Below are 23791 nucleotides of genomic sequence, written 5' to 3'. Positions count from 1 at the left end.
TTGTAATTATGTAAAAATATAATTAATGATAATAAGAAAAAGTATAAAAATGCAGCTGATTACATTTATTTATGCACAATGTTACAACAAATGAAGCTTTTGTAGAAATATAGTAAATGTGTATAATATTTTAATATTCCTTACTATTTTAGGCTTGAATACCAAATTTATAAGTTACAACATGATAATAAAGCTCCTGTGGTCTTAAAATGCTGTTGGGAAAATTATCCTGCGAACAGTACAAAAATGAGCCATAAATTAATATTATATCTTCATTTATATAATTCTTTTAAAAAGAAATTTAAATTAATTACATTATTAATTGCATCTGGATAGTTTTGGGTTTCCAAGCAGAAAGCTCCGTGCTTGAAATACTTTTGCCCTTGTTTTCCTGGAATGCCATCGGTTCCTGCTTCAGGCATAAAATTGGAAGTGTAAAATTGTACTCCTGGTTGATTAGTGAAGACCTCCAGAACTCTTCCACTGTCAGGATGAAGAACTCTTGCCGTGAATTTTTCTTTCTCCAAATCTACTTTTCCCGTTAGGCAAAAATTGTAATCGTATCCGCCACCGGGAACTTTATTGATAACGTCCCCAAGAAGCGTCGATTTTCTCAGATCCATTATGCTACCGTCTACGGGCCTAATTTCTCCCGTTGGGATGCTGTTGGCATCAGTCACGGTCCAACGATCTGCTTCGATCATTACTTTATGCTTATAAATTTCTGCAGCGTTGGTACCCTGAGAAATAATAAATATTTCAATTATAATTTCGTTATTGGAAGCATTGGATTAGCGATATTTATAATTCTTGTGAACCAAAAAATGTTATCATTTTTAAACGGTGCGGTATTATAATTACACCGATGAATATTGCATCGACTCTAATATTTTCCACATTTATAATCAATTTTATAAACGACATTATATATAAAATATACGCATTCATATCATTATCATTGACCTCGTCAATCTGGACCCGATAAACTTATTCATAGGAATAATAAAAGATTAGAGTGTTTGTTTTGCGCAGATCGGTTTGTAAGCTGCAAGTATATTCCACTACAGAAGATATCGCGAGTATTCTGATTAATATATCGCAGCTGCTATCAATTATATATTCATAATACATATATGTATATAGTGACGATAAAAAGCCGCGAGTCAGCTCGAACACATTGCCCGCTCACCCCAAGTAAATACTAAAATCGAGTCGGAGCTCGCGCGCGCATTGAAAATCGAGACTCCGACAGTCAGCCCAGCCGGTATATCGATATACTCTGTATCAGGGGGCTTTTGAATTGCGACGCGTCGTGCGGAGCCGGAGCGAGAGAGAAAATATACTCGGGTGTGCTCCGCGGCGATCTGCGGAGTAGCCATATCTAACGAATACTCGTAATGTATATTATGCTGTGCCTGTACACGTACACACGCGGACGCAGTCCGTTGGCTATATAGCGGCGGCAGCGAGCAGGCGCACGTGTATATAAAACCCACCACGGAATACGCGTAATATACAAAAGCGTCTCTCGCTCTCGCTTCGCCTCGCTTTTTCTCGTTCGCTCCTTCTTCTTTCTCTCTTCTCTTTCTTTCTTCGGCTTGCAGGGACTGCTGTATTACACGCATCATACGGCCAACGGAAGTTTCTCATTCTGCGCGAGGCTGTGCGTGTGAACACATCGACGCCCATGACGAGTCGGACGATATTACATTTTCATGACGTATAACCGTTATTGTTTTGTGCCGGGAGTTGTTGTTGTTGTGTGCAGTGTGGTGCTGTTATGGTGAAGTGCACCCGATTTACGCTCGCTACTACTACTACTACTCGTGAGCGCTCCGTGCGATTGTAATTCCAAACGAGGAGCGAAGAAAAATATCCACCAACGACTCGCGTGGCAGGGAAAAGGAGTCGGCGCGGCTTCACCGGTACGCATCGCGCGACGAGGCGCTTTTTAAGGTCGTCGTACCACAAGTTCAAGACCAAATCGACGTGGTAGAAAAAAAAATCCGCGCAACGAAATCGGCTTATATAGTCGAGAGGCAAATAACTCCGGGCTCTATTTTCGTCGGCCGAGTCGCATCTGCTTACGCGTATCATCATGAATAAAACGATCATTAGGCAATTGATCTTGGCGCTCGCCTGGATTCTGTGCGCGTCCGCGCGAAAATGGGACCTCGGCACCGCTCTGACTTACGACGCCAGCACGACCGTTCTGCTGGGGGACAGCTCGATAGCGCGAAACGTCAGCAGCGGCGACGTCGGCTTCCAGCTCACGGCCAAGGTGAAAGTCACCACGCCGTGGAAAGATCGCGCGGACCCCGAAACCATACTGCTGTCCATCAAGCCGATCTCTCTGCAGCTCTGGATAAAGTCGAGGAAAGCTCCGAAGCCCGAGGGTTTCGTCGAGCACAGCTCTCGGCTGACCGAGGTGCCCAAGACTCCGATCTTGTTGCTCATGAAGGGTGGCACGGTCAAGAAGGTGTTCGCCGAATCCACCGAGACGATATCGTCGCTGAATTTGAAAAAGGGCTTGGCGAGTCTCTTTCAGTATCACATGGTCGACGACGAGCTCGATGAGACAGACGCGAGCGGCGCGTGCCGCACGTCCTATCGCATGACGGGCCAAAAGTCCCTGGAGAAAGTGAAGAGGTCCTGCGCGCGAAATAAAAATCGCCACTCCGATCCGATACTCGACGTGAAGCTCGACACTCGGCACGTGACCAGCTACAAATTGACGGACGGCCAGCTGCCGAAGGAAGTGATCGAGACGGAAAAGCACGAGATGAGCTTGGTGGCCAGACCGGAGGCGCGAAATCTGATCAACGTTCATCGAGTGCTGAGCCTGGTTCCCGGCGCGTCCAAGGAGAAGCCCGTCATGGGAGCCAACTACGTCGAGGTGATCAACAAGATTGGCGCCAACTACGTAGAGGTGCCGTTCGAAGCGCAGCACGAGCTGTACTCCGCGGAATCGGGTGGCGACTCGTTGGAGACCGTGCTGGAGAACAGCATGAAAGGTTTGGAAACGCTGGGCACCATCCGATCGGCGACGACTTTCTTGAAACTGCTGCCCATGGTCAGAGACGCGTCGGCCGAGACGCTCGCGAAAATTCTCAAGAGTCCGCGCTATCACGGAATACTGCCCCAGCTGTACGACTTGTACGGCTCCGCGTCGACGCTGGCGTCTCATCGAGCGGCCATGAAAGCGCTCTGGCAAGATAACACCGGCGACGACACCGAGAGATACCTGTGGGCGCTGGCGACTGCACAGCACCCTCATGCCGAGGTGATCAAGGACGTTTTGAAGCGATCCGAAGAGACGCATCCGAACGAAAAGGTCTCGGAAACATTGGCTCTGACGGCCGCGGCCATGGCGAGGCGACACGGAAACCCGAGCGTGATCGAAAAAGTAAAGGACAGTTTGGAGCTCGGACTCGACATTTGCTCGGAAGAGCCGTGCAAAATTAAATTCCTTCGGGCTCTGGGCAATTTGAAAAACAGAGTGGCCGTTCCGATTCTTCTCAAAAATGCAATGAACGGCACGAAAAACTTAGCGATCGTAGCTTGGAAAGCTCTCGGAACTTTATCAAGTGACGTTATAACGCCGGAGATCAAGAGTATCGCCATGAAAACTTTCTTGCAACTCAGAGGACGAAAAGTCGATAGCAGCGTAAGGACACTGGCGATAAACGTCGTTCTCAATAATAAGCCTACCGTCGAGGACATCGAACAATTGCTGATGTACCTCGTCAATCAGGATCCTGTCTTCGAAGTACGTAAATATTTGGTGCAAAGAATCGAGCAATTGTCCGAATCGAGTCCTGCATTCCGCCAAAACTTGCAATTGGCTAAAGAAAGAAATTTGGGAAAATTCGTCAACTACAATACCTTCGCTCAGCGAGGATTGAGCACAGCTTTCACCAGGAGCTTTTTGCGCTCGTCCGGTAGCAATGGTTCGCTCGTGACGATTCAAGAGATCAGTTCTGGACTTTTAAAGCGTGGAGTGGTAGATATCGTTTTGGAGAATGAAAATCACAAATCGACGTTGTTCTCCCTGGGACTCTACGCAGGTGGACTTGGAAGTTTCGTTTCTTCCAACGAACCGGACAGTGTGGAGGTCGATGAAAATGAATCGGCTACCGCGGGCATGGAGCTGTCGTTCCAAGGAGTGGACATTCGACCGTTCGTTTTCTTCTCCGGCCAAGGAGAACTCATGGGACACGTTTGGTCGGGAACTGCCTCGGAACGAACTTCGGCCTTTCAAACTACCGTCAATCTACACAAACATCGCGAAATAATTCCACTGACTTGTGGCTTTGTTGCAGAAATCGATGTCGAGGGAGCGATGAGCGTCGATCTAGCCGGACAGATTCAACTGAGTCTTTGGTCGAGAAATGCACACTCCTTGGTCGAAATGGAGGCCGGTATAGCGATCCAAGGAAACTCAAAAATTACGGCCAATTTCGTGCAGAGCAGAGCGGAATTTTCTCTGACTGCGGAGCCCAAGCTCGTGCTAGCGACCGACGTTGATTTTTCAGGTCCCGTGTCTCTCTGCATGAGATTAGTGCAGCCGGAGACTTACATAAAACAACACATTTACAAAGTGGAAAGAATACCTGGCAGCCGTCACAGATTGAGAAAAACAAGGCGAATCAGATTGTTATCGCCAGCCAAGTCGTATCTTTTGAACAGAAAAAATAACGAGATGTGTTCAAAAGTTTTTGAAGAATGAAAAATTGCTAATTTTATCTAATTAAGTGAATTCATGACACATTAAAATAATCCTTTTTGATTATTTTCAACAATTAAATTTTAATAGACGCGAGCATATGAAAGAACTAATAAGACTGTACACCATTATTGTGATTATAAAATGACCATTACAGATCTTTAATTAATGTACATATTTTTAAATCGAATTTTTCTACTGTTTAATTCTATAATATACTTGAAACTAACATTGAATATTTATAAGCTTATTGATAATTTAATGAATAGTGTAAGATTGGAAATTTATAAAACTGATAAAAGATGATTTATGTTTTATGATCGGAAGTTACGCATGCATGTAAACAAGTTTATATTGTTAATGTTAAGTGGCTTGTTATATGGGTTATGAACAGATTTAAAATTTATAAATTTATCAAATTATAAAGTTAACCAACTCGTATTTTTTCATATATTTATATACATATGATGTACGTAAATTGATAAATCATGCAGATTTCAATTTACCTGCAGCATGTGAATTTGCATCACACCTCGATATATTTACAGTGTTAATTGTTAAACTACTTTTATACAATTTATAAATGGGAACAATTAATCATGTGATATTTCCAGTGATCCCAATAAAATATAGATGATATGTTATGCAATAGAGATTATAATTTATACCATAGAGACTATACTTATTAGTAAAGTGTCATAAAAAATTTCGGCTTAAATGATGCGATATTATTTTATATGTATTGTTGAATCGTTCAATCTATGTAAATCTAATGCAATAAATGCAATAAATGTTTGTAACCAATAACTATTGAACTGCTTTTTATCTAAGATATATCTGAAATTTCACGTTTAACGGGGGAATAAGTAAGTAAATCAAAAAGTACTACATACGTGTCCAGCTAGATTGAAATAACTGTGATTGGTCAAATTAATGGGCGTAGCTTTAGTAGATGTGGCCTTCATTTCAATGGAAAGCCTTCCATCTTCGGTGAGCTTAAATGTGGCAAAAGCAATAACAGCACCTGGAAATCCTTCATCGCCATCCTCGCTCAGAAGGGCCATAACAACTGTGTCATTCTGAACCGAAGCTTCCCAAATTTTTGAATTCCAGCCTTTGAAACCGCCGTGTAAAGTGAATTTATCATCTATGTTTCGTGATACTTGGTACGGCACATTATCGATTGAAAACCGACCTCCGCCAATGCGGTTAGCCACTCGTCCAACGGTAGCTCCAAAGTACGGATTATCCTTCCTTAAATATCCTTCAATCGATATATATACATCGATTATTAATCAATGCAAAGAAATGAAATTCATTAACACGTACAAAATGTTCGGCCCAGAAAAATTGAATCAAATTTTTATAAGTAACTTTTTCATATTGTAACCATACCTTCGATATTATCGAATCCGCACACAACATCTTCCACTTTTCCAGTTTTATCTGGAGTTCTGATTGACGTGATTGTTGCCCCATAAGAAATTACATCAACTTCTTGCTTATTTCCATTTTTCAAAGTAAACTTAGTAACTTGTTTGCCATTTAAAGTACCCCAAGGTTCAACTGAGATACGTTTTTCATTTCCAGAGCTCATGACGATTCTGGTTTAGCAAAAAAATGATTGTGGCATTATTTAATTTGAAAAATTATAAAATTTTTCATTACCTAAATTGATTATTGTATATTTTAATATCTTCTATATATCACTTTAAATTAGTAAATATTTCTCCACAAAAATTATTCACAACCACAGTATAAAGCACACTCTTCATTTAGAAAAAGAAACGGAAGAATTAAAATTTCTCAATACGAAAAGTTGCTTATCTAAATTATTCTGAAGATAAGATGCAAAGCCATGCACTTGAAACTTGGTAAAATATTATATTTTTTGAAGCGAAATTATATTATCAACTTAAGAAAATAATAATAATTCAATTTTTCTTATTATTTGTCAATTTTTTCTTAATTCGATGACAGTAAAAAAAATAGTAATCAAATCACTATCTTACTGAAAATTGATGTTTCTGCTATTTCATGTGAAATCGAACTGAAATATGAGAAGAGATTTTAGAACCTACAAACAAGGCAAAAATATTCAGATTCGTGACACCAATCTAATCAGTTGCTAATGCCACAATCGTTCACATTCATTTTTATTTCTTCGTATCAGCATGTATTCAGAGTTCATATTTACAAAAAGAGTTATAAAACAAGCACCAATTAAAGATGATTCGAATAAAACGATTGGTTGAAGTTTGCCAGTATAAGTCAATGAAGTAAAAATTTTCGCATTCCTTTTAAATTAATTTAATCTATAATAGAAAATTATAATTACTTTTATATGATAATTTGATAAAGTTAGATACGATGAAAAGAGTTTAAATATTATTCAGCATAAAATAATCTATGATTAATATGCATTTTACAATCGATTTGGATGTTTCCAGTAGGTTTTTGTGTTATATTTCATATTTTACGGTAATGCTTTTTTTTTAAAAGCTTCACCTGCTGCCAAAGATTAATCTATTATTAAATGGTAATATTTAATTTAATTAATTTTCAAGTTTAAAACTTATTTGGGATTATTTTTTCAAGTCAGAAAACTACTCAAATACATTCTAAACAAAAGCGACATCTTAACGTGGTTGCCGTAATTAAAAAGAAAATCTGTTACCATCATTATTAAATCAATATCTACCGTACCAACTCTTTCGTTTCAATAAATAACTGCTAATAAATGTTAAATTTTTATGGCTTTGAATGCTTTTTATGTTACTTTGTTAAACGAACAAGGATGACTTCAAACATAATCCAAAAGTATCGTTGTACATTTTTTCATAAAATGAATTATGAACAAAAAACTAAAAACACACCATCTTACCCAGTCAAATATACTAAAATAATCAAAACTGATTTTAAATAAGTCATGCTTTTGATTGAATGGCTAATATTAATTTGTAACTTTCACATGTGACGTCTTACTATTATCGACGAAACTATGAGTATATTTTCATAACATACAGTTTAACCAGATTCGAACTCCACTAACACTAGTGAATGACTGGAATAGCTAGTCTGAAGAAATGATGTATACAGGAGAAACAGGTTTTTATGGCTTTCTAGCGTCTCCTCCATTTTATACGAAATCACAAGATTTCTTGACATCGAAAACAAAATTATCAAGGTTGAAACTTACATGACAAGAAGATGTTTTTTAATAGAATTTGTAAAGTTATAAATTCAAAATATACATCTTCTTATATTGCACAGAGTTCTAATGATGTTAAAGTTTTACTTAGGTTAATTAGTAGCAACAATTTGATTTTTTCTTGAGATATTAAATCCACCTAACTAAAGTCAGTCTGAAGACTAATATTTTTCACTCCTGCAAATATAAATCAAATTTTATATTTATTTCAAGTTCTTTCATCAACAACAAATTAAATTCATTACTGAAATAAAAGTAAATAATGTATCTAAATACAATTTTAATAAATCCCTTTACAAAAATAAGTCATTATTATCCAATATGATAAATTAAACGATTAAACTCAAAATATAAATCTGATTTCTTGTTTATTCATTTAATGGGTTTGATCAATTAAACGAAGTCTCTGTTATTAATGCAGGTGCAATGAATAAAATTTTAATTTAACTGGGACACTTTTTAATCGTCAAAAGTAAAAAAATCCTTGAAAACAATTTTAAATATCACCGGCGAATCGTCTTGAATGTACGATACACAACTGAAATCTCTTATGTACTGATAAGAGACCAAGACTTGTACTTAATCGTTAATAATATTTTATATTATTGCACATTTATAAACGTATCAAGTATAATTCAAGAAAAAAATATTTCTCTTTCATTGTAATATTGAATAATTTATCATTTACCTATTAAGTTTCAAATATTTACATTTTTCCTCGTAACTCAACAAACCCCAATCATTGAAATAAAACACCGCGAAAATATCTCGTGAAAATTAAATCAATTCGATTCTGAAACATACGTTCGAACGTTGTCAAACGATGTCTCCAATTAGACGAAATGAGTTACTGCTTATAGTATATAACTCGACGTACAGAGGTTCGAGCGACCAGTCAATATCGATGTATAATGACTACATCAACATAGGACAAAGTTGTATATATTAAGGAGGCTCTTTGTAACATCAACTGCTGTAGAATATATATTTAGCTCTTATAGTTTTAGTAATTACTATCATAAGTGGTTTCTTTACGAAAATAAATTTGACAACAAGTAAGGTGAATTCACTTTGCAACAATGGACGAATACATAGAAGGAGAAGAACAAATTCCTGCGGAAGAAAGTTTAGATCTGACAAAACTGAATGGAGAAATTAACTGTTTGTTATTTTCACATAATCTGCTAAAACCACAATTCGTAAGTCTATTTACCATACTTTATTAGTTTATAAGTACACTTCGTACTAAAATTTGAAAGTAGCTTTTAGTTTAAATATTAAGAGAGTTTGCTTTAAAAATCGTATAGTGGTAGAAAATGAATATTTACATTCAGACAAAATGAGTCAGAAAACTAAGATTCAGACTTCATCGATTTCAAATTCAATCGTAAGTCCAATGAATAAAAAAATCAGATTATATATTATAGGTTATTTTTGGTCATTGAGTCAAGATCATGGCTTACTGTAACTTAAAATACTAAAAATCGACTAATATGTATATGGGTAAATCCCATTATATTATTGGAATTTGGGTATCAAAACGTCAACATTTATTATTCATTTGCCGTGACATTAACGAAATAATTCAAAAATCATAAAAAATAAACTCCATAAAATAAAATTTAATTTTTCAATCACAATTTTTTTTTGTAAATTTAAAGAATATACAAATTTATTTTTAACATGATTTCTTCGAATTCTTAGAACTATTATAAACAATTAGTTGTATTAAGAAAACGCAGTTTCAAATGTTAATGAGATTGAAAAATCAAAAACAACTTGTTTAATTGGCCATAAATCATACTCATAAATCAAAATTATTTACAAAAAAAAAAAAAAAATAAAGCTAAACTTTTTGTTTCAATTGAGTCAAAAAATTTTAAACTGTTAAAACCCTTTGCTTTAAAAACATAGTTTCGAAACAAAACATACTTATGTCATATTCAAAAATAGCATAAGATAGTCAATGTACTGAAGATTGAATTTTCTGGATTCTATCTGAACCACACTGGTTTCAACAAATATTGACCACATCATCAAAACAAACGTTGCGATTTTCGTTTCAAAAGCTCTAATATAAGGATGCCACGAGTTGCTCCAGAATAAAGAAAGTCAGATGAATATGCAAATGTCTAACAGTTCATGAAACTTTCGAAAAACGTCACGTACACCCAAAATCTTTGAGATCAAAAACTGCAAACAAATGCGCTTCGTGGGCTTGAGTTTTGGGTAAAACTCAAGAATCATTGTTATTGATGTAAAAAAGAGGCGTAATCAGCTTAGTACACTGCTTTTCAGTTCATTATTTTCCGATGATTCATTCAGCAGCATAGCCTTCAGACAGTCTGCCAATACTACGTTGTCTGGATTATCCCCCCTCTCCTCTTTGGGTTTCCCCTCCTTTCACAACGAAAGCGGCTACCGGGGCGTTTTTATAAAAAGCTTCGGTAACGCCAGCGTCAGCCTATTTGTCGTCGAGACCTCGTTTTGATCGCACGGACATTTCTCCGGAATCTTCGCAAGTTTAGCCTGGCAAGTTCGTGCCTAGCAGTTCTACATTGCCCACTCTTGTCACGCACACACATACACAGGAATCTCCCCACCGTCGCTCGATAATATACAATTGCGCTCGCTCGTTATCTCGTGTTATACACGTTAATAATTGATAACAAAAGCGAATAATTCGTCAAGTACACATAACCAACGCTCAGTTAGCAATTGAAGCAGCTACGAGACGATACAACGCGTTCTGTCTTGCGATCAAAACTTTTTACTTGGTGCGCTCAGCTCGTTGTTTGTTCCTGAAGCTACGCGCCCATATGCTATTAGTTTAGCGCAATTAATAAAAAGTTAAAAGCTACACAAGTGTTATAGACAATATTACGTCATCATTTCGTTGTTGCGGAATATCGTACCCGAGACAGCTATTTTGAAGAAAGTGATATTGACCAGAATTTTCCCTACTAACCGTCGTCAATCCACAACTATCAAAATGGGAATCAACAAGGTAAGATTTTTAATAAAATTACCTTCTTATGCTTCGAGACAAAACTTTAAAGGCTTCGATAATTGTCGCTATTGTGTAGTTGCCACTGCTTCGGTACAAGTTAACCTCTACTGCTGGTTAACAGATGTTTCGAATTAAAGCCGAAGCTTTAGATATTCACATGTGCGAGAAAATGATTGATGAGTTAAATTGTATTGTATTCAGCTTACCACATACTTAGCATATTTAATGGTATGCATAAGTAATTAATAATACTTTGTGGTTTACCTCGATCTGCTCTTTTATTGTTAAACCACAAGTGATAATTACAACTTTTTTTGAATTAATTGTGTTGAGAGTCTCGCCGGTAAAGCAGTCGCATATAAATCACACCTAAAAACGAAGCGTCTTGAAATTTTGTCTTCATTTTATTTTGTATAATACAAGCACGTAGACCAGTATAAAATGAAATCTTAAAAATTTCCAATCCAACATTTGTGTGTAAGCTTTCTAAAATTAAAAACTACTTATATCTGTAAATTTAAACGAGTTATTGCTGTACTTGAAATTGAATTTTCGAAAACATACACGTGTCTTGAAAAGTAACTGTTTTTTTGAGTTTCAAGGATAATTTTTATTAAGGATAATTTTTTTGATTGAGAAATTTTATTATTCACCGTTCATCTTAAATGCTGTAATACGTACTCTTATTATAATTCAGAAAATAATGAAATTTTATATTCATGACGTCTGTCACCTGTTTGTCATCTTTATGACGGGATTTTTGCACGTTTGTGCAATTAGTCGATTGAATCATCATATTTTCCATCAAATAACTGCGCATTTCGTTTTCGTACATAAACAAATCATTTCCATTCATGAACGTGATACACCCTTGTTTATGAATGGTTTTCTTTCTTCTTGCGCATTGATTTCGTTCAGGAGTATTGAATGTTCTTGGGGAGAAATTTGTTTACATTATTTTGTCAATCGATAAGATGAACGTTCGAAGAAATTATTCATGCTATGACAAATCATTTTTACCATGCAACGTGCAACATTTAAAAATAAAAGATTCGATCTAATTTAATTTCGTTATCAATTATCAAAAAATGTCGACGAGCCTTGGCGAAAGAAATTATATTATTAGAATTTAAATAATTAATCGAATTCAAAGATCAACGTTTTGTGATTAAATTACCAGGCGAGACGATAGGATGTGTAACTCAATCTTTAATGAGCTAATGCGATTCAGTGCAATTGGCTCGCCGCATCTCATATTTTAAAATTGCTCGTTATTGTACACCTCGCGATACGTAATACCGGTTCATCGTATTGCTTTCCTGAGAAAAGAATGTTATCCACATTGTATATGGATATATTGATAACTATTATACTTGAAAAATGTCTCATAGCTGATAAGTTGAGTTGTTTGACAAATCATCAAGGTTTATCATGCCAACAACAATAATAATAGCAATATAAATTGTTTAAAAGAAATGCAGACTTAAAATTGCTGAATAGAGAAGAAAATGATAACTATGTTTTGCTTGGAGATCAGTTTTTTACTCTCGTACGATAAAATGATTCCTTCTTTCTCACGTGTATTTAGCGCGCATTCCAATCTTTATTATCCTAATGTTTATACAAATCGTTAGCATTCAAAATTTTAATCATAGTAGATCAGAGCGGCTTAATTTCGCGATTACTTCAGTAATTCCTTATAATTACTTAATTGTTTGATGAATTTTATGAAAAAATTAAATGAAAAAAAATAGTACTTTTATCTGAATTACTTGGAGGAAAATAGGAAAATTGTCGCATACATTGAAGCAGCCGTGCACGAGGCACGAGTTGTTTTTGACACGATAATGCTAGGTGTAAAGACTAATAGGAGGTGGACTGTTTTTATTTAAAACATTTAATCGAAGTTATTCGCCAGACGTCTGAGACAGTACGTCACGTACACTACGTTGACAATAAGACACGTAAACAAGACGACGACGACGTCAACGCGCTCGAGCCACTTTTAGTCGAAAAAGCAACACTTGCTTCTCGAAGCACGGATGCACTCACGCGCTCGCTCGTATTTACGCGCAAACGTGTGTTTGTATGCGTCCTGTTGTCCGAAAGTTTTAAGAACATTTTACGCAAATATACAGTCATGAGGAATCGAAAGGGAGAGAGAGAGAGAGAGTCAAAAGCCGACGAGTCGTTGCGAGCTCTACTCAACTGCGCTTCGAGTTGCGCAACTCTATTTTTAGCCACAAGAAATTCAAGACGAAGCAAAAAGACTCTCGAATCTTTGCCTGCGGACCAGTTTCCCGAGTCGAGGAATGCGTTCAGGCTAATAATGCTTGTAACGCCGAGCTCTTTGTAATTTTGCGGTTTTTTACAGCAATTTTTTTATCTGTCGTAGTGTTAAAAAAAAAAATTATACGTTCTTCGAGTAATTTTCGTTACGCTACACTGAACAAAGGTTTCTTACTTTACCATTCTGACGTGCTGCGAAAAAATCGAGGTCGATTATATTTCAACTCGACTGAACACCTACCTCTAATGTAAATATCGTTTGTGTTGTAAAAAAACGTCCTATTAATAATGGGACTTTAAATATCTGAAACAAAGGAGCCACGTGTTTGAACTTTGATCGTGAAGAAAAAATGAACCGCTTGCGATCAAAGCTCATCCTGATCAATAATTACTGTTTGGGCAGAATTCTGAAAAACCACAGTAGACGTCATGCGTGCTTATTGAAGGTGTGAAATCACAACAAATTGTATTATTATCGATCCGATCGACGCGATAAGCTACTTCCTCTACGTAATACCACTTATAACTCATGGAATCGATTTTTAAATTTATGAAAGGCTTGTCGATTCTTCGCGACTGACGTCTTGTATTCGGTAAAATAAAACCATTACTGCTTATGACGCATCATTACAGCTGAGTATACAGTTCACGAAGATAGCTTTTGTGCAGAATTTTGTTGGGTTCATCAGACTGATTATTTGAATTTTCGCTTGACTTGATTTTGTCACAAAAGAAACGTGGACATTCTTACCTCACGCAAACGCGTCATGATAATAATCACCCACTTTCGGCATTCGTGTTTAAATAAGAGAATAAAGATATACGATATGATTTACCGGTTTTAGATTTTATCCATTATTATTACAGTAATTCTTTCTGCACGAGTACAACTAGTACGAATTAACGAAATGAGTCTTTTTCAATTTGTAAGTAAGTCGTTAGGAATTTATCACCTTATCGAAGCTTGAACAGACCAAGTATCTGATTAATAGATAACAATTACACCTAAAGCCAATATACGTTTGTAAAACGCAATTCGTTTCAATGCATTTAAAAAAATTAATGCTACTTATAATTCTTTTTGAAATTTATTTGGCACATGACTTATACTAACTAAGCCTACTAAGCATACCAAATTTTCCTCAAAATCATCCAACCATAAAAAAAAATCAGAAAAGTTCTAATTAATAATTGCCTTTATCTTTTGGCGAAATTAAAAAAAAGTATTCATAATTTATTAACAAACGATAACTTGTAAAATGCAGTTGGGTTTTCTTCAGACCAATTAATCTCAAGTTTTTTCTGAAATTTTACCGGCTCGATACGAATGCATATACGTAGTCCGGCACATTTCGTTTGAAATTCGCCGATCAGAGCTGAAACTACCAATTGCAAAACGTCAGAAGCTCGAGCAGTTTTGCGCAAGCGTGTCCACCCACCCACACTCGTCCGACACCAGTCACACATACTTGCAAGCTTGAGTGTGTGAAAAGCTCGACCAATCGCAGCACTCGAAACGTGACTTGGAAACATTTTTTAAACGAGGAAAATATGCGCTATTGATCGGCCCGAGCGTCGCTTGCGTGCCGATATGCGCAAACTCCGCTTCCACCTATACCCATCCGCTCCGTCGCGAAGCTCTTACGTCAGTTGACCTAGGTTCTATGTACTAAAATGTACTCAGTTATCAGCGCGAGCACATGAGACCGTTACTTTGCCCAAAACTGGTATTGTTTATTTGTCTTGTTATAATCCATTTTTGTTAAATTTAACAATCGAAAAACGTGCAGAATTCAAGCCTTTATTGCAATTATCATCAAAAGTGATCGTTACAAGAAAAACATAATATTTTTCATTCGTGAAAAGATAAATATTCTTTATTTTTTATACCAATATTGTTCGAATATACAATTAACATTATTTATGCCGTCTCACGTTATTATTATCATATTTTTCTTTTTTCATCTGCTTCTCGGATAAAAAATAATAATAAAGTGTTGATCGGAAAACCCAGCGAGCCGTATGCTCGAGAGGTCTTGTTTAATTTTGAACTCAACAAAAACAATTGGTGGCTGATTCCGTTGCTGTCATTACAATTTGTTTACTCGACTCGTTGAATAATGTTCCTTCCACCTGTTAAAACGATAATTCATTATGTGTCGCAATAGTTGCTACCTATATCAGATACGCGTGCTGCACTTGACCTTAGTTTTCAACATACTACTATAGTGGATCGATAAGTACGTTGGCACTGTCCCAGAAAATATATGTTTCATAGCGTTATAAAAAACAACACAGATTGCTATCACGCGAGATTTGAGTCTTTTATACATTATAAGTTGTAAAACGCTTTAAAAGTCGCCTGACGTGGATCGATAAGTTTCAATATATAGAGCAAATGTTAATTTGATACACGAGCTTTGCGAGTCCGATTGTAATAAAAGCTCTCTTAAGGAGATGTTTGAAACTATTGTGCATGTTCATTTGAAACCACTATTGATTAAATAACGATTCATAAATTCCTCCAAGTATCAACAATTTCGATGAATTCAATAATAACTGATGTTTTATTTTTTCATTGTTTCAGATGTCTGAGTACCACCCAGAAATGAAAGCCACTGCTGCGCGCATCTGTCGTGACTACTTGCGAGGCGTGTGGAAGCACGTTACTCCAGATAATATCATCTTGAAACGAATCAGGTAAGTTAAATTATAATCGAATTCAAGTATTATATTTTTTAATTTTCCTATGAGCCATTCTAAATTATCACCGGATTAATTGGAGTCATTTGATCGTTGGATCGTTGGTTTAAAATTGATTTAAAATGTCTTTATAATTAATTGGGCTGCTCGATTTCAATCTGCATTTTACAGAATTGTAATTATTTTCACATTATTCGGAATAAGAGCAATTAAAATTACGCGCATAAGAAAAGTTATTACAATTATTTTTCGAGTATTTGTTTGACCGTACCCTCGCGGATAATCAACAGTTTATCGTTCTTTTATCTGTAATGATCGGCTTTATTTGCTGCGCAGATAATGATCTGCAACGTGCGTGAGTGCAAAAATTGATCCAACATGCGATATCTGAAAAAAATTGTCTCGCGCGAAGAAAAGAAAAATCGACCGAGTCACGTTAGCAAATGATGAATTTTTTCTTTCTGCCTTTCAGCGGTGGGTTGAGCAATTGGCTTTACAGTGTCCACTTGCCAGATGAAGCCATACCGGTGCGCGGCGAGCCTAGACAGGTTCTCCTAAGACTGTACGGCCAGGTTCATGGCGAACGTGCCCTCGAGGGCCTGATCACCGAATCCGTCATATTCACACTTCTTTCAGAGAGGCGGCTCGGCCCGAAACTTCATGGTATCTTTCCAGGTGGAAGAATCGAGGAGTACATTCCGGCCCGACCTCTGCTCACCAAAGAGTTGGCCGATCACCATCTCAGTTCTCTGATCGCTGAAAAAATGGCACAGATACACATGATGCAGGTGCCCATCAGCAAGGAACCCACGTGGCTTTGGGATACGATGGACAGGTGGCTCGACACGGCCACCGATGTGTTGGAAAATATCGAAGAGGTCGAAACTAAACAGCTTGCCAACTTCGAATTTATCAAGTCCATCGATTTGGAGCAAGAAGTCACTTGGTTCCGGTGAGTTGAGATATCATTATTTTTTTTAGGCAACCCGAAGCAGCAAATGCATGATACTTATCTGTTCCCGGATTCCAATTGCCTTTTTTTATCTTCAACCGGGGAGTTTATTGACTGGGCTAATCAAAGTAATGAGCTGATTAAAGCGAATTTTCGCATGACTGAATAATTGGGAAAACCGTTTTTTTCTAAGTTTACACATTTGACTCTTGGAGATTATTTACATAATGAATTAAAAATTAATAAATCAGCTACGTTAGTATATTACATCTATTGACCCAATAATCTTCATGGTTTGTTAGATCTCATTAAAATTGTTTCAAACATAATTACACAATTGTACAGTTCCAAGTATTTTCTGCTTCATGGGGTTTTATGATAATATATTGGATCGGTGTTTTAATCAATTTTTATTATAATCAAATAGGTCCTTGGCGAAACAATACAAATTCCCGGTTGTTTTCTGCCACAACGACATGCAGGAGGGCAACATTTTACTTCGTCAAAATTCGCCAAAGCAAGAACTGGTTGTGATCGATTTTGAGTATTGTTCTTACAACTACCGAGGCTTCGACGTAGCCAATCATTTCCAGGAATGGCTCTACGACTACACAGCCAAAGACTATCCATTCTTTACCGAGCGTACGTCGTGCGGACCAACGAAAGAACAAAAGGTAAGACGCGCCTTGGGGGCCGGGGGGAGTTGAAATTCATTGAGTCACATGGGTAAGAAGTTCAAATTCAAGCATTTATTTATATCTCTCTGCCATTGTCAACGTTTTCACGTTTACCTTTTTTATTATTGAAAGTAGCTTCTTGCATAAAAACAAAAATTTTAATAGTCGATGAAATGTCGATAGAGTCTTACTTTTCATTCATTTTGAAGTCGTATCTTAAATTACAAAAATTTTGAGAAATAAAGAATCGTTAAACTTAATATGTGATAATTAACTCAATATTTGAAGAAAAAGTAATAGTTATGGCTTTTGATAATTTTGAAACTGAAAATCACATATTAAGTTTGTGTCATGGAAGGTCATACATTGTGCATTAATCCATAAATCACTGCATTACAAATGTCTATGAACTGTTTTAAATAGAAAAAAATTATTTTTACATCAAAGATCAAAATTTCTTCAATTTATTTGAGTCAAAGAGGAGATGTTAGTCTTGCAAATTGGCTTTGAAAGTAAGAAGAGATCTTCAACTGCTTTTATTCATTGACATTACTCAGCAATAAAATCTCATAGCACGTTAGCAACATCAACATCTTCGAGCAAGACTCTTGATGTGAATTTATAAAAAATCAATTGATTCGCAATGTATGACCGCATTTTAAGGTATTCGTTTTGTGGAAGAAAATTGTTTTGTCAATTTTTGTTTATTCATTTCGAATCAAGAAAATTGAAAATCATTTGCATTTTATCACAGCATCTTTAAAAATGATAAAAAGTGAGTATTGTTGGCACGAGCAATATTTTGAAATTGCGCAAGTAGCTGGCTTTACAATAAATTGAAAAAAATTTTTTTCATTTTAATTACAACGTCAATTCGAAATTGTGTAAAATTTACGCAGTTTTTTGAACGCAGCTAAACTTCTAGCTGCTGTACCTATAGTTTATTAAAAATAAAAATTAGAGAACCGCGGGTTCATAGCGTCTCTCGTAGTTCGCCTTTTGTTGGCTACTTGAACGCGTGACTCGTTGCCTTTATGTTTATTGACATAAACTTTAAAAGACACTGAATCAACCAAAACTGAAATACCTAGATGAGACTTAAAAAAAGAAAAAGAAAAAATAAGTTTTCGAAAGTTAGGTATTTTTTCGAAAGATTATGTTTTTCGAAAATATAAAAACGAGATCAGGAGTTAGGGCACCTTGGCGTGTGTTGCGTGTGTATGTATTAGTTTCACAGGACCTCAAATCGTGACTGAGAGAGGCTCGCATGGCTCTATTCTATCATGTTGACTGCGCATTGGGTGCCTCCACAATAAAAACTGGGGACCCTCTCGCAATCAGGATAAGGCCTTGAAGGAAGATTCAGATGCCATCAACGAGAGACAGAGAGGTTCAAGAAATCCAATCAACGGCGACTTAAGGTGCCCCAGACTCGAGGAGTAAGGGGTGCCTTCTGTCAACCCGAGAGGTCACGCCCACAGAGCTCGTGGTCCAGCCAGCCACCCATCAATCTCGCCTCAGCAGCATTTAATAGAGTACCTCAACCACGCACTCTCAATAGTCGAACTATAACCACGTTCACATTCTTACAAATAAGTCAAATGCGTGATTTTTTTTATTTATTTTTTTTTTATTTTTTTTTAATTTTTATATTTATACCAATCATAAATTACAAAATTGTGCTAGGACCTTATAATCGTGAATTTTCCGTACATGTTCTTATAACTGCTATTAATATCACATAATAAATATTTTATTGGTATCGCTAATAAAATTAAACCCATCCAGGTTCCTAAAATTTTCCTAATTAATCCTGTATGGTTTAATAAAATTTTACAATCCCATTATTACATATCCTACACATGAAAATAAATAAGCTCATTTAATGAGTCATTAATACATTTTTTACTTTACCTACCTATAAATTTTATGTCCACATTAAAATTTTTTTTATAATTTGTATTGCAATTGAAAAAAAACTATAATTTAGTAGATGCACAGCATTTATGAGAACATGAATCGAATTTCTTTACTGCCTATGACGTTTAAAATGCTCTTCCCTTGGCCACTTGTCACTAAAAAAAAATGCCGAAGATCAAACAGATATTGTTTTCGGTACTGCCACATTTTAATTGAGCACCGAGTGGTATGAACATTCATTTGCAATAAAAAATATGAAGATCTGTGTCAGCGATATGTAGATATCTGAATTTAAAAAATACCAAGTAATTTTTTCGTTACTTTCATTTCGTTCATTTTTTTTAAATAATAAAGTTTCTTTATACGATCACGCGATTTAAGCTCACTGGAAAAAATACACTGCTCGTTTCAAAATGATAAATGTCTGTCTCATCCTGAGATAAGAAAGAAAGTATCAAATTTGTTCAGTATATCTGCTTTGTCGCTGACTGAGATTTTTTTACGTCGTGTCAATACCATACATTGAATTTTTCGCTCATAACTTGAACAAAAATTTAAGGATACTTAAATAATCTTTGCTCTACCTAATTTTTGAGCGAAACTAATCTTATAATTTTTATCAATATCATTTGATTTTATAATCCTGTCATCTTAAAATGATTCATCATTATGAGACCAATTTCATCTTGTTTTTAAAAACTTATATTATTTGATTCTATTCAACTAAAATTTAAGTGAAGTTTCGATTATTCGTCATAATTAATTTTTTTAATTTTTATTCACATTCATTATTTCTTTTACCATAAAAAAATTTCAAAAAATTCATCAGCAATAACGTATTCAACCACAATTAATAAAAACTATTTGAATGATTTCATTTCATATCATGTATCATCGCTTCTAATCGAATCAAATAAAAAATAATATTTTCATTCGGCCTTTTAAAATTTTAATTTGCAAAAATTATTATTTTAACATTATTAATTTTCCGAAATAATCCAGAGAATATAAGAATGGGCCAGGATCTTTGATCAATTGGTTCTGGGATTTTTATCTAGACTTTTTAAACTATTTGATTAATTGAGACTGTACTCGGACTATCTATTTCATTTTCTATACAAATTAATGATTGCACCAAGTATATATGCCTTTATGATTAACAGTTGGTTATTTCTTTAGTGAAAAATTTCAACTGCTTTTGTATAATCATTGTTAATGCCAATATTATGATTAACTCATATATTTTTAAAAATTGTTTTCCAAGAGATTCGCTCTTATAACCTAAAACGTTCTATTTATAACTTTCTGTCACAAATTCATTCGCGTTTGTAAATTATTAGATTTAACAAATAAAACCTACGTTTCCTCACACGAGCAGTTATGAGAGCTGATTTAGCTTAAAACTTAAAAAAAAAGTCTCTCCTGAGCTGTTAATTACGAAACCATTTTGGTGAACAAATGAAATATATTGCAAAACAAAAAAATTAAAACTTATAAATTCAACCGGTGATTTGTAGTAGTATTATAATTACTTTCCATTGTTTCGAACTCTTTGCTTATAGAAAATTTTCTTTTGACAGTACAATTTCATTCGTAACTACTTGAGGGTGGCCGGAAAAGAAGGTCAAGCCGAGGAAGAACGTATGATGGCAGAGATTCGTATCTTCTCGTTAGCCAGCAACTTGTTCTGGGGTCTGTGGAGCATCGTGAACGCCAAATTGTCTCAAATTCCATTCGGCTATTGGGTAAGCGAATACTAATTTCGTATTCAAAAATCCGTACATTTGATCAAACTTGACTAACGAGTTCTTTTTTTCTTCGCAAACAGGATTACGCAGTAGTTAGGCTAAGACGATACCAGTACTTAAAAGAAAAACTGCTTAAAACTGGACCACTATATCCAGATGGAGGGTTAAAAAGAAAGGTGACACACCTGGATTGAATAGGATTGCGGTTACCAAGTAATTACAATCCTATTCAAGAATATTTGGAAAGACTTGTTTTCGCCACGCGCCCTTGTCATAGCTTATGACGAAAACCTTTTGGTATCGAGTGCAGCCAAGAGGCCCCCATCCCAATCAACGACGACGACGGCAAACGTGACTCAGCGATTGGTCATCGTAACCAAAGGTCTCCGGCTGTACTACGCGATACGCATTTAGGTTCTCGTCGTTACTACGCTGGACGCGCCCCGTTTATGGATTATCCGATGTTTCAATACAAACTGACGAGCAGTTGGTACTGCATCGAACGAGCAGCAGGAATCCAGGAGCTTTGAACAGACACATACATACTCGCGAAAAGTTCCTAATTCGCGCGGCTCACCTCTTGGTCCATGAACATTTTATCGAAGATCTTTCAGATTGAGCGAAAACACGTAGAAACGATTGCGTTGTGATATAGATCGTAAGTTTTGTATATCGGTGGTGTGCACATCGGCTGCACACTGGTGCTCAATAATGACCCGCTGTGTGCTCTCTAAGAGCGACGCGACGTCATTACGCACATCGAATCAGTATAATGTGTACAAGAATTTCGGTTATCTTGGATTATCATTATCAAACAATAATTCCAAATTCATTGGTCGGATTGATTAATCGTCAATTTCTTGAGTAATGTTGTCATCTTAGCTATTTTTACTTCTGAATTTTTAAGTATTCTTCGACACCCATGATTAGACTTATGTCGCATGACCATTATCTATTTTTTATTTTTCTGTACCTACAAGCACTTTGAAGGAATAATCAGGTATGAAACCGCAAGGAGGACTCTCCGAGTTCGTTCAACTAGTCTGAAAATTTCGTTTCTAATTACTTAAAGTCGGTATTGGCTCAGGTTCCTTCATTGTGATAGTTAACTGCGTAGTTTTTTAAGAAATCTGTCGAGTCATCAGCCAATAAAGAAACAAATTAAAAAGAGAATCAAAATCTATTATGGATCTCTAGTAACTTCACAATAATATAAGATCAAACATTTTGAAACTACTTTCAATAGAACTACTTTTAATGTTTCTATCCAATTATCACCATTTAAGTACCTGCATGATCTATTGATGCCTTCAATGAATGAAAGTACTGATTAAATGGACGATACTTGTGAAATATCATACTTAAAATCTGCGTAATGTGCTTAAAAATTATTATCATTTGCTTAATTTAGTAAATTAGATGATACATTTTCTAAAGTATAATTGACTTTTGTCACTGGGCAAAAAATTTAAGAAGAAAAAAAAACAAAATAATTTGCAATTCAATTTAATAAGTGGTTAAATTGTAAAGTTTACACTTAAAGTCTGACAAAAGAATGATAGAATGAAATAGAGTATAAAGAATTGTAATTGCTCAAAAAAAATTTAATGTAGCCTTCCTACCTAAGAATATTTTCGTAATATTAAATAAGTGAATGAGAATCTTATGTTGATGTTTTCATTAGCGATCTCTTTTGCTAAAATACGTTTGGTCGGCCGTTTTATTAATTGTGATACGTTGCTGTATACAGGAAATTATTTATTTAGAAGTATAGTATTCAAAAAAATAATCCTTGTACGTGCGATGGGATTTCGTCTGTTGTATTCGTGAATTGTTTCGGTAAATCGTTTCAGTATTGTTGCCCGAAAAAACGCACGCATAAATTTTTATGCAGTCAATAATGAATTATGAATTTATATAGTTTTGTACGGAAAACCTTATAAAGTCATGGTTATGATGCGAAGGTTTGCGGTGTCATTGAAAACTAGAATATTTTTAAAATTTATAGATTTATTTTAATGAAAAAGAGAGCTTTATTTTAAAATCCATCAGATTAATCGTTACGAAATCTACATGCAATAATCATATGTACCTATTGCTGACAATATAATTATGATATTCGAATATAAAATGTAATATTTATTTTATTTAGTAAGTAACATATATTACTCTAGCAGGGTATACTTAGTACTTGTATTAACTAAATACTTAGCACATTGTTTTGTATTGCCATTAGTTTGATAAGTTCGAATGATTTTTCAATAAAAATTTATTACAAGTTAATATTCCAAATTGTTCCATTTATTATTATTCTGAAAAATATCCTTCTTTTTGAATAAAATTATATGAACAGTGAGCTTTTAAATGAACATATTTTCATTCGCACAACTAACGCTGACTATAATTTTTTCATAAGTCGAAGAAATAATTTCTATTAATATTCAAACCGTCGTTTGACAAGTGCGCTGCTGATCTTTTTCTTGAAGTTCTTAAAGTATCTAGAAAATTTTGAAGTTGCATAAAATCTTTGATTATAGAATTGGAGTGCATCGTGG

The 23791-nt window shown here is 35.4% G+C and overlaps 3 protein-coding genes across 9 annotated transcripts; 2 read left to right on the top strand and 1 right to left on the bottom strand.

Moving 5' to 3' along the window:
- Positions 1 to 50: 50 nt before the first annotated feature.
- Positions 51 to 11038, bottom strand: LOC106652589 (aldose 1-epimerase). Of its 4 annotated transcripts, none has more exons than XM_014371628.1 (5): positions 10967 to 11038; positions 6122 to 6330; positions 5620 to 5990; positions 315 to 740; positions 51 to 229 (listed from the first exon to the last, which is right to left on the bottom strand). In XM_014371628.1, exons 2-5 carry the CDS (start codon positions 6321 to 6323, stop codon positions 149 to 151), a joined length of 1080 nt encoding a protein of 359 aa, XP_014227114.1. In that variant the 5' UTR covers positions 6324 to 6330; positions 10967 to 11038; the 3' UTR covers positions 51 to 148. The 4 variants fall into 4 exon arrangements, with proteins under 4 accessions (XP_014227114.1, XP_014227111.1, XP_014227112.1 ...); XM_014371625.2 differs by lacking the exon at positions 10967 to 11038 and adding an exon at positions 7611 to 7759; XM_014371626.2 differs by lacking the exon at positions 10967 to 11038 and adding an exon at positions 6739 to 6794.
- On the top strand, positions 1529 to 5533 carry LOC106652586 (microsomal triglyceride transfer protein large subunit). The gene has a single exon (XM_014371619.2). The coding sequence runs from the start codon at positions 2099 to 2101 to the stop codon at positions 4727 to 4729; it is 2631 nt and encodes an 876-aa protein (XP_014227105.1). The 5' UTR covers positions 1529 to 2098; the 3' UTR covers positions 4730 to 5533.
- LOC106652587 (choline/ethanolamine kinase) lies at positions 8812 to 23528 on the top strand. 4 transcript variants are annotated; one of them, XM_014371620.2, is made up of 6 exons: positions 8812 to 9136; positions 15824 to 15936; positions 16412 to 16891; positions 17319 to 17565; positions 21069 to 21233; positions 21317 to 23528. In XM_014371620.2, exons 1-6 carry the CDS (start codon positions 9017 to 9019, stop codon positions 21428 to 21430), a joined length of 1239 nt encoding a protein of 412 aa, XP_014227106.1. In that variant the 5' UTR covers positions 8812 to 9016; the 3' UTR covers positions 21431 to 23528. The 4 variants fall into 4 exon arrangements, with proteins under 4 accessions (XP_014227106.1, XP_014227109.1, XP_014227110.1 ...); XM_014371623.2 differs by lacking the exon at positions 8812 to 9136 and adding an exon at positions 10394 to 10944; XM_014371624.2 differs by lacking the exon at positions 8812 to 9136 and adding an exon at positions 13254 to 13484.
- Positions 23529 to 23791: the final 263 nt, after the last annotated feature.

This window comes from Trichogramma pretiosum, unplaced genomic scaffold (genome assembly GCF_000599845.2).
Source record: "Trichogramma pretiosum strain Unisexual culture from Peru unplaced genomic scaffold, Tpre_2.0 scaffold26, whole genome shotgun sequence".
Lineage (NCBI taxonomy): Eukaryota > Metazoa > Arthropoda > Insecta > Hymenoptera > Trichogrammatidae > Trichogramma > Trichogramma pretiosum.
The sequence above is the reverse complement of the archived record's forward strand: the minus strand, read 5'-3'. Positions and strand labels throughout refer to the sequence as shown.